Source organism: Ictalurus punctatus, chromosome 13 (assembly GCF_001660625.3).
Source record: "Ictalurus punctatus breed USDA103 chromosome 13, Coco_2.0, whole genome shotgun sequence".
Lineage (NCBI taxonomy): Eukaryota > Metazoa > Chordata > Actinopteri > Siluriformes > Ictaluridae > Ictalurus > Ictalurus punctatus.
In genome coordinates, this window is record NC_030428.2 from 14,935,794 (window position 1) to 14,947,500 (window position 11,707).

The following is an 11,707-nucleotide window of genomic DNA, read 5'->3' on the forward strand; positions in this document are numbered from 1 at the left end:
GTCTGTTATCACTGTGACTGTAGCTAATCAAATGCAGATTATTATTTCTTCATGCAAATATTGTATGTTCACCTCATCAAACATGACTTGATTAATTGTGTTTGCGATTTTAACATGATTATTATTATAACCCAAACTTTGGAACGCCATCACCCAGGACTTCCTTCTCCGAGTCAACTTAAACATCCCCCCCCCAAACACTTTTCAGCTGTTTCAGTGTTAAACAACTTAGAACATGGTACCTTTGGTGGCAGACCACACAGTTTTTAGGTGAGCAAAAGTATAGGAACAGATAGTCTTAAAGTAAATAATACTTAATATTTGGTATCATATGCCTTGCTTGCAATAACTGCATCAATCCAGTGACCCACTGACATCACCAAACTGTTGCATTCTTCTTTTGTGATGCTTCTCCAGGCTTGTACTGCAGCTTCTTTTAGTTGTTTGTTTCGGGGGGTTCTCCCTTCAGGAGGTGAAATGTACGCTCCATTGGGTTAAGATCTGGTGATGGACTTGACCAGTCTAAATCCTTCCACTTTTCCCCTTGAGGAAGTCCTTTGTTAAGTTGACAGTGTGTTATGGGTCATTGTCTTGCTGCATGATGAAGTTCCTCCCAGTTAGATTGGATACATTTCCCTGAAACTTGCCAGACAGAATGTTTTTGTACATTTCTGAATTGATTCTGCTGCTACCATCATGAGTTACATCATCAATAACATTTAGTGAGCCTGTTTGAGAAGCAGCCATGCGATCAAAAATGTGTGGGTTCTAAGAAAAGGTGCCAAGTTGTTTAACACGTTTAGATGTTAGATCAGAATTTTAGCTTCATTTCCTTCAATCATGGTCATTACAAATCCCAGGACACTTATCGTAAAAGAGTAGGGGTATAACCCCGGTGTCCTGGCGAAATTCCCCCACCGGCTCTTCTCCATCATGGAACCCTGATAATCCCCATCTCTGAATTGGCAACCTCACTCTCTCCTCTCCGCTAAAAGCTGGGGTGTGGTGGGCGTTCTGGCAAACTCGCAGCACACAGGTAGAAGCTACACACTAGAGGTGGTTGAGGAGATCCCCTCCCCCTCTTCCCCATACTATGTAAAGCACTTTGAGTATCTAGAAAAACGCTATGTAACTGTAACTATGTCTTCAGTGTATAGCAAAAAAACAAAGAACTGCCCTTGCTGTTCCAATACTTCCAGAGGAGACTGTAGGCGAGATGATTTATTTCAAATCTATATCTTGGACTGAATAAATAATTCAGAAGTCTCAGTTACTGTACCCAAGATATTTTCCGCTTTACTAAAACTGCTCTGAGAGCAGACACAAAGCGTTTGCTTTAGCATGCATGCTGCCTGTGATGAAAACAACATCCATGTTCTATATATGTGCACAGCTGGAGTACGACTGTAATACAGTCAGCAAACATAATTCATGAAAAAAAAGAAGTAATATACATCGTTCTGAATTCAACCTCAATGTATCTTCGCAAGATCGTCCGTCTTGAGGCATCACTCTCTCCGTGTTATTACACAGCAGTCATCTAGGCATCTGGCGGCGAGATGCATTCCAGCGCGAGAGCGGTTTAAATTTTATGCATCATAAGACCAAGGAATGAATATTGTGGGAAACCGCAGCAAAACTGTCCCAGTGCACATCTCAATAATTGATTCCAACATTATAAAGCCATGGATCATTTTGTCTAAGTGCATTTTAGACTTGGTGATCGATATGACTTCTGATCCACAGGAGAGAACGGGTGCTGGCTTTCCGGATTTGTCTGACATTTGGCATGCATGCGCTAACTCAGCAGAGCAGTAATGGGAATCTTTACACAAGATAGACTCCTGTCCATCTTCTGTCACTTCATAAAGCAAACATACAACAAACATAGCACTACTTTGGAGGCTATATCCACATGAACGACCAATACCTGTATTTTAATAGGCCAAGAGAAGTTGCTGACGTAGACGTAGAAGGTGATGTTGGGATTGCTGCGGAAGCTGAACTTCTCACAGGAGAAGCTGTCCCTGTGCTCTTTAATGTTGGTCTTGGACACAATGGGGACTTCTTCTCCAGAGATGGTACCTGCTGTTAGGGGAGAACAATTTCAGGTGAAACAATTACTTTAGAGAACAAAAAACACCATAATGCAATATTTTAAACATCACCAAGATCATGCCACATCTACATTTACATCCAATAATCGTGTGATACTATGTGACGCAAGCCTAGCATTCGCTAATAAACAGACAACATGAAGAGACAGCAATCCGATCAGTTCAAGATTGACGATGGCAATCAAAGCAAAGCTGTGCTCTGTGAAAATACAGTATAAGGGCAAAAGTTTGTGGACACCTGATCATCACACTCTGAACATTCTGAACATCCCATTTCAGATTTAGTGTCCCTTTGCGGTTATAATTTATAAAATGCCACTCTTCTGTCTTTCCACTAGATTTTGGACCGTGGCTGTGTGGGGCAAAAGGTGTCTTAGCAAGCTGTTGGGCCAGAACAGCTACAATGTGCCTTGGAATAGACCCTACAAGTCTCAGAAACTGTACTGGAGGATTCCTGAACAGCATTCTTCCAAAATATATTGCCACAACTGATGGTGATGAGAGCGCTGTCTCTCCAGCTGATATACGTGTCGGATATATATATATATGTATGACGATATATACATCAGGTACACACAGCAATCAGTTAGCCGCTTGGAAGACAGCACTACCCATAAACACCCTCTGCACCGCAACGCAACCGCAAAAATGTGCTTCAGAGCAGAAGTACACATCACTCAATAAGTGTGGTTGAGATCTGGTGACTGAAGGATACGGCGTATGATGACATTATTATAACAATGACATTATTTTCATACACATCAAACCATCCAGTGAGCCCTCATGCCCTGTCAATGGGGACATTGTGACTATCATCAGGACAGAAATGCTTCAGCCCTGGATAAAAGTAATGAGTCAGAATAGCATTGTACTGATTTGCAGTGACTCTTCCCTCTAAGGGACAAGTGGAGCCAAACCATGACAGCAAAACGCCTCCAAAAATAGCACACTAGAGCCACCGTTTCCTTCTTTAATTTCCCACCACTCTGCATTTACCAACACACATACGACATAAATGTATGTTTAACCATTACAAACATTTACAACTCCAAATAATGTTTACAAACTCTAGCGGGAACAAAAACGCACGTGTAAAGGTTTGTTCTTTTTAATAAGACTTTAGTCACGTTTCCTCCTCTTTTTTTTTCTCTCCCCCACTCCATCCACACTCTAAAGTCTCCCACATCACATTTCTAAACCGTCAATATGAAACAAAGCCCTCAAAATGACAATGCGAGAGCTGCTCTGAGGGAATGGTTATCTTAATTGAAATCATTCCGTTATCCTGAAGACGTCTCAGTCCCAGAATTCGGAGCTATGGGCTAGACTATTGTCAAAAGCCCTGCCCAGGGGAGAGTATCTTTAAACATGGAGCAAATGCGCTAAAAAAATTAATGGCTGAGCTAGGAAAGTTCAAGGGGGAGAAGGACAAATCTGTTTAACGGGATGGAAAATGTCAAAGTCACAGCAAACAGTGTCCGGTGACTTTTTGAATTGATGGAGATTGCAAAATAAATAATAGGAGCAAGCGTAATGGCACACAACATCGACACTGCACACAAACAGATATGACAGGCAATTTGCCTTACAGAAGAAGAGCGTGCAAACTAAAATGTATCAAAAAGTAGCTTATTTACCTGTTGATCCAACTGACCAAGTGATGTTGAGGTTGAAGTTGTTGGACGCGTTGATGGACATGTCCAAATTTTTATTAGTCTTAAAAACAAGACAACGAGGGAGAGATTAAATCATTATATTTCCCACCCAGCCGAGCTTATAATTACATACACCTGCATTTCATTCCTGTGTGTGTGAAGGTCTGGGGAAATCTGACAGAGGTTGCTGTGCTTGAACCCTGAACAGCCCAATAAATAAATAAACAAATAAATAAATAAATAAAAATTCGACATTTAAAAACATAAACTTAGGTTTTACCATACTTTGACACATCAACTGTAAGAAACAATAAATATATTTCCACAAAATGATACATAAATGTTTTTATTTGCTGTTTAATCTTTGTGCTATCTTCTGAAAAGATCATGCTCGATACAGTCAGTCTGCCATGACTTGGTGTGATCTCCTCACAGACAATGTCGTGATTTGATCAAGTAACTGAATAGCTACGTGTCACAGCAAAATTGACAGGAGTCTAATCAATTCAGTTTGTATTCGGATACCGTCTGCTCCTGTGCTACAGTCAGAAGAGGAAATGTCAAAGGCGCTTTTCTCTTTTTTTCCATTTTTGGGGGTAAAAACGTACTTGTGCTTGAGACGCATAGCAGAGAGAAACATATTTCAGTTCAGGACAGCTGAATTTTCAGAACTATATGCACACACAGGGTGAAAGGTTTTCTCAGGCCACCACACATATTCCAATGCACTGTCAAACTTCTACTGACCAGAGAAATCATCAGAACTTGGCAGAAAAGATTCTTGGGGGATCTTGTAATAGTTCAACTTTTTATTTATGAATGATTGACACATCGTGCTGTTTGACTTGTATTAGAACAAGTGCGTTAACAAACTTAGGGTTTCAATTACGGATGGCGTTACTATTAGTATGTGTTGTGCTATTATACACAATTATACAAAGGTAGAAACTGGTCAAAAGGTGGTCAGAAATTACGTAAGGAATAACAAGACAGATTGTTTTTTATATATATTATATATATTTATGAAAACAATCCAAGACTGGGTGGTGTGATTTTATTACCACTCTGAAGTGTATGATTTTCAAATATCTGGACAGTCTGGAGTATTATTCTGCTTACAGCACAGCGATTTGTCAACAATTACGATGTTTAACCGATTAATGCATTTTAATGGTTTATAGTTAGATTTAACGTTGTGGACTGTCCATGATACAAGTTAGCTCCTGTTATCATTTGTGTTATAGCAACAATCAAACAGTCTTTGCCTCACCAGCATCACATTTTCTCTCTCTATCAGAAAACTTAGCCTGTTATTTTACTGAGAACCCGCAAACTGTAAACCGCTCTGTCCTGAAGACTTTCCTGTGACTGTTCTGAAGCACCGACAGCCGATACTCCATCTATAAATGTTAAATAAACGTCTCCTAACAAAAACGTCACCACATGAACGATTAACCGTTTTTCTAAAACAACACTTAGGTAGCTTTTCTTTATTTAAAAAAAAAAAACAATTTTTAATCCGTTTATTATTAGTCTTGGATTTTGTAGAGCGTCTGCTGTTCCCCTGTATGTGCTGTTAATGTAGAAACAAATGCATATTAGAACATAAACCTCATATAGCTCAAATCTCCCATAGCTCATGTTACAGCCAGAACTCCTGCCCGGCCCGGAAAGTTCAACAAAAATATCGTACACCTTCTGACCAATCAAATTTGAGACGTCATGGCTGTGGTATAAATGTTTCAACATAATTGCTCCTTTACAGGTTCTCCCTGAAGAATGACGATGTAAGAATGTAGACCAAAGATTCAGTGGAATACAGTATTGTGTACTGAGCGAGATGAGTGGAGAGTGAGAGTGACTGACCTGTTCTGGAGTGGCCATGAAGTTAATGGCAGTGTAATAGTGGTCATCCTCTTGAAGCAGACTGAAGGTGAACTGGTAGTCAATCAAAAGGTTGTCTGTTCAAAATGTCCCAAGACATTACAGTTAAAGCTTTTACTTCACAGCCTAGTGCAACACAACATATCAATTATTAAAGGCTTTAGCAGTATGATTCATTAATTCAGGCACATGTTGCTAGAACTAACATTTAGAAAATAGTTCACCTTAGGCATGCAGTCACAATGGGTTAGGGATGAAATATGTGGCATTATGAAAAAGTGGCACAAAGCGTTGCTTTTAAACGGTTTCTTTTTCAATCACCTGTAGCCGTTCCATGACTAACTGAATGCATCACCAAATTCGTTCCGATTACAGAGACACTTTCTGAGACATTTAAGCTCTGTGACGTTCTCATAAATGTCCCCTTAGAAAACGCCATAACTTCTTACAGATAAGACCACGAGTACAGATAATCATACACCTGGCAAAATGCTCTCAAGTAGTAGCTGTTCGCAGGGCTGCTCAGACAGGCGATGGCCACTGCTTTATTGCGAGACGGAACACAGTCTTTACAAGAGGCTGTCAGGCCTGCTGCTGTGACTCGGCTAGTAATGAGTAATTACCTGTCCAATAAAGAGAAGGACACACGGACATGCCATTAACAGACTGTTGTGAGGGGAATAATCGAGGTGTGTGCCGTCAAGCTCAAAAACAGGTCTCGGATAATTTGCAGAAAATAGATGTCGATTTTACATTATGCAAAAGAAGTCCTGGAATTAGTCGAGAAACTGCATTTAATAACAAAGTACCTCAAAACAAGGAACTGTCATTTTCACGCAAAGTCCAGTGCAGACGCAAGCAGGCAGTTTTCGTTTTATTTCAAATCCAATGTATTAAGAGTTTCAAATATCTTAAATTAATGAATTTCCTTTTTCATTTTCCCAGCCAGTAAGCAAAAGAATTTCCTAACATAAATAAAACATATCTACATTTTTAACTCTTAACGTTAGGAAATTTAGAGAGGGTTTGGATTTTTACTAAAGCACGCTATGAGAGTTATTCCTATATTGCCAAGAAATATCTGTTTCATTAAAAGCACTTTCCGCACGTTAACCTCTCCAATCTGTTTTATATCGGCACACAATGCAGCAAGATACACTATATGGCCAAAAGTATGTGGACACCTGACCATCACACTCGTATGTGCTTGCTGAACATCCCACACCAAAACCACGGGCATTAATATGGATGGCACATATTAATGCCCTTCTCTGTTATAATAACCTACAAACTTCTGGGAAGGCTTTTCAATAGATTTTGGAGTGTGGCTGTGGGGATGCGTCCATCCATAAGAGCATTAGTGAGGTCAGGTACTGATGCTGGGTGAGGTTGGCTCCCCAATTCACCCCAAAAGTGTTCAGTGGTGTTGAGGTCAGGGCTCTGCACAAGGCACTCAGGTTCTTCCACTCCAACCTTTACAAACTATGTCTTCATGGCCCTCACTTTGTGCAGTGATATTATCAGGCTGGAACCGGTTTGGGCCCCTTAGTTCCAATAAAGGGAAATTGTAACGCTCCAGTATTCAAAGACATTCTAGACAATTGTGTCCATCCAACTTTGTGGTAACAGTTTGGCGAAGAACCACATACGGGTGTGATGGTCGGGTGTCCACATACTTTTGGCCATGCAATGTATGATATCCACAGAGCTCACTGACACGCTGAACTATAAAGGTCTACAGCTTGGCTTGTATGGATTTTTCCCCCCGCTGGGCCAGACAGAGTTACACCATATCCGATAGGCATACATGGAGTTTTCCATAGTGGGGGATGTTAAGCAAACAATCCTATTAGTCATCCAGTTCCTATGCTGAAGGAGGACACTGGGTTGAGTCGTGTTGGCCAAAATAAAGTGAAGAAGAGAGTGAGCAATTCCTGCTAGCACTAACGCCAACCTTCTACACCCTTCCCAGGTCATAATTAGCCGGTTTACTCACTTCCGTCCAACGTCACAGTTTCACAACTCGTTCACAATATGAGGGAGCTGCAGCAGATTACACGCACATTAGCACTCTGCTCTAATCGGAGAAACAGAAGCTGTCGCTCAATGCCTACACACTCCATCTAGAAGATATACTTGGAGTGGAGCAGCGACAGAGAGATTGATAAATTGATGGGTTTGTTTAATGTGGACTGGCGATAGCTTAGGGATAATGCTGGCAGCTTTTGCAGACTGGGTGAAATCTGATGTCCTAAATGCTCCTGACCGCATTAAGGCTGGATGAGCTCCATGATGATGACTTATAGAGAATGCAAAAAGCATACACGTGTGTAATGTCGCACTGCGACACTGCCACCTAGTGCTACACCACTGCACCTCTCACATACAGACCATGCACAGCTTGCGAGTGTGTCTGTGAATGAACGCTTGTGCAGACATACACACACACACTTGCTCGCTCATCATGCATCCTGTGAGATGTACACTGAGTAACAGGCAGCACCCCTACCTACGCTTGCTGTTCTCTCAGAGGATGCATGGAGATGGATTTGTCCAACACTTTTAGTCATGTTCTTCCACTATTACAATTAAAATGAAGCCTGACACAATATTCTCCTTGTTACATGAACATGCACTCATATGGAATGCACATCAACCCAAAGCGACTTCATTTTATACAGAAAGAAATAAAGCTGAAAATCAAGACCACTTTTACACCAACTGGCAATGCAACTGATCTGTATTGTGTAAAGATAATCATTCTCGAAGATGTAATGGAGTGAAACACTGCTCTTAATGGCCATACTTACAGTAACAGGTTCCTCTCAAAGGGTTGCCAAGGTAACGATTCTCGGAATCACATCTGCAAAAGAAGTTTAACAGAAACGTTAAAATGACAAGACGAGACAGAATTTATACAGAATGTGCTTAATGACCCAAAGCTTTAGAAACTACTTGTTATGACTATTTCCCATATATACGTGACAGCCTGGGAAAACCCAGTGAAAGACAGTTTTTACCGCTGCAGTGCTGCTGCGTTCTCCCAGTGCATTTCTCGACAAATGTAAAGGTGAGGCAAGGTTTGGAATGAAACTGAATTTACCTAAATATAAACATTCCCACACTATCTAAAGTAGAGAAGTCTGTATTAGTGGAGGAAAAACTCAATTTTGCTTAAAACCAAAAGGACATTTTTGGCTGTTTTGCAAAAAAATGACCTGTATTAACATCTGTTGTGTTTTCCCAGTTCTCACACACATAAAAATGACCAATTCAAGACCTCTTTAGCAGCAGCAATGTAGTTTAGGACATTTTCATGCATCATGTTTCATTAAAGCACTTTCTTCACTTTAATTTCTCCAATCTCTTTTAAATCAGCACACAATGCAGCAAGATACACTATATGGCCAAAAGTACAATATGTGGAAACCTGACCATCACACCCGTATGTGCTTGCAGAACATCCCACTCCAAAACCACGGGCATTAATATGGCACTGGTCCCTTCTTTGCTGTTATAATAAGCTCCACTCTTCTGGGAAGGCTTTGCACTAGATTTTGGAGCGTGGCTGTGTGGATGTGTCCATTCAGCCATAAGAGCATTAGTGCATTAGTGCAGTTGGCTCCCCAGTTCATCCCAAAGGCGTTCAGTGGGGTTGAGGTCAGGGCTCTGTGCAGGCCCCTTGAGTTCTTCCACTCCAACCTTGGCAACCCATATCTTCACATCAATCACTTTGTGCACAGGTGTATTGTCATGCTGGAACAGCCTCTTAGTTCCAGTGAAAGGAAATTGTAATGCTACAGCATTCATTTCAGACATTATATTAAATATAAAAAATATCAATTCAAGGCCTGCAGAGCAGCAGCGATGTAGTTGAGGATGTTTCATGCACCACTGTACCTGGCAGTTCCAGAGTGCAACCAGATAGCTGACCGAATTAGGTGAGTGAGAACAGCTAAGACACCGCAGTATAGGAACTCCTCATCGCCACACTGTTCACAAAAGTCTGTTAATGTCATTTCAGATGATCAGCTTGTCAGTCTGATGAACAGTGCAATGCCGTTATTCTTCCCAAATAGCTTACCTTCCAAATAAACTCCAAAGTACTATTTATTGCAGGCAACTTGTAAACACTTAACTTTTTTTTTTTTGCTAGGTCTTTAATGATGTATGACGTATATATTCATAAGAACAAACATCCTAGCATCCCCCCCGAGTGTGTCTCTAGCCCCCACCTTGTACAATACAGCTCCATTGTTTTGTTCCATTAGCCTGTGTGAGACAAAATATGAACAAGATTCCTCCAACACACTAACAATTAACACCAATTTGCCTACAGAGCTCTTTCGCTCTCTCAAACCAAGCAAATTACACATTCTTTTGCTCTAGCAAGCAACAAAGCAGAAGACAAATTAAAGTCTGGAGCCTCTGATGATCAAAGTTTCGCTCAGTACCGATCACTGACTGGCGTCACTCTCGCGGTCTTTCAGTGCAGGTATGTGCTAGCAGACGAAGCCTAATTCACTTTGTTTTATTTGCCTGTGAATGCCATCTTGAGTGCGGTCTAATTTAGCACTTAACCGTTATGGTCAACCTCAGTGGTAATTAGAGTTATATTAAACTGCCGAGTATTGTGAGAAAGCGGAGTCATTATCTTACGTTGTGTTCTCACTTCAAATATTTCAGTGTTTGCTTGTATTTAATTGTGTGGGACGTCAGGGTTACGCTGGAGAAGATTAAAGCTGCCTCGATTGCTGAAAATGACAGAATACTGCACCTTGGCTAGAAGTAATAAGGTAATAAATTCTCAGCAACACAGCAAGTATGATGTGATCATTTACCATGTAATGATACAAAGATTTCATAAGTTCCCCAACAGTGTAATACTGATTAGAGGAGAAGGAGACGGACAGAGGAGAAGGACAGAGGAGACGGGCGGAGGAGAAGGACGGAGGAGACGGGCGGAGGAGAAGGACAGAGGAGACGGGCGGAGGAGAAGGACAGAGGAGAAGGACAGAGGAGAAGGACAGAGGAGACGGGTGGAGGAGAAGGACAGAGGAGACGGGCGGAGGAGAAGGACAGACGAGAAGGCATCTGTGTCTCTAACACACAGTTCACACTTTCTCAACACAGATGTATGGAGTGTATTAATGAGCTAATAATAATACATTTTCTGTAGTATTTTGAAAGGACTATTCCTGCAGAGTGTGTGTGTGTGTGTGTGTGTGTGTGTGTGTGTGTGTGTGTGTGTGTGTGTTTGTTGAATATGGAAGAACAAGGCTCACATACCGGAGTGCATTAGACCACTGTACCCAAATCTGAGGACAAACAGCACTGCTGGCAGTTTTATAAAACCTGAACACATCATTCCCCTTGCCTTTCATCTGTGTGACATTTCAGAAATGACGCTACACTAGCATGCACACACACACACAGACACACACACACACACACACACACACACACACACACACACAGACTGAAGCAATGAAACATAATGCACTCTACTTGCAGTATCTTAATTTAATCTGCACTAAGTGCACACCCACACAGTGAACATGCGCCAACAGTCTATCTTTGTGCATCGCTTTAATCTAATCCCCATTCAGGTCACAACTCTGCCTAACACACATCAGACCGTACAGCATGGGACAGCGTTAGACCATGATGAACTTCAAACAGGAACGATTTTGCTTTTGATTGTTTCCATTTCGGTAATTAAGAGGGACTCTTGAACCTGAGAGCAAAAGCCTTGATATCGCAATTTCTCACACAAACACACACAAATACACACACAAAGGAACTACAAGTTTTAATCAAGTGGTTTGAACTCCATCTTGTGGCTGCACCGGTGCACATGCTTGATTACGAGACGTGGTGAGGATGCTGGGTAATGGACTTGGGCTGTTCTGTGTGATTGAGGAGGAGGAGGGAGAGGAAATAGGGTAGGAAAGCGGTAAGCAGGAACAAGCCTCCTTGCATCATGTACACCTGCACACCCCACTGCAAGTTCCATTAGCTGTAGTAAAAGCTTTTAAGATTGTACTGTGG

At 41.4% G+C, this 11,707-nt stretch overlaps 1 protein-coding gene across 6 annotated transcripts in view; it reads right to left on the minus strand.

The window, feature by feature from the left end:
* Positions 1–11,707, minus strand: part of atrnl1b (attractin-like 1b) — a 127,884-nt gene that overhangs the window by 58,178 nt on the left and 57,999 nt on the right. For all 6 annotated transcript variants that reach the window (XM_047159361.2, XM_017483859.3, XM_017483860.3 and 3 more), the window contains 4 exons: positions 8,467–8,519; positions 5,639–5,733; positions 3,755–3,833; positions 1,931–2,088 (listed from right to left, as the gene is read on the minus strand). In XM_047159361.2, the coding sequence (XP_047015317.1) occupies positions 1,931–2,088; positions 3,755–3,833; positions 5,639–5,733; positions 8,467–8,519 (385 nt within the window). The remainder of the gene's footprint in view (positions 1–1,930; positions 2,089–3,754; positions 3,834–5,638; positions 5,734–8,466; positions 8,520–11,707) is intronic.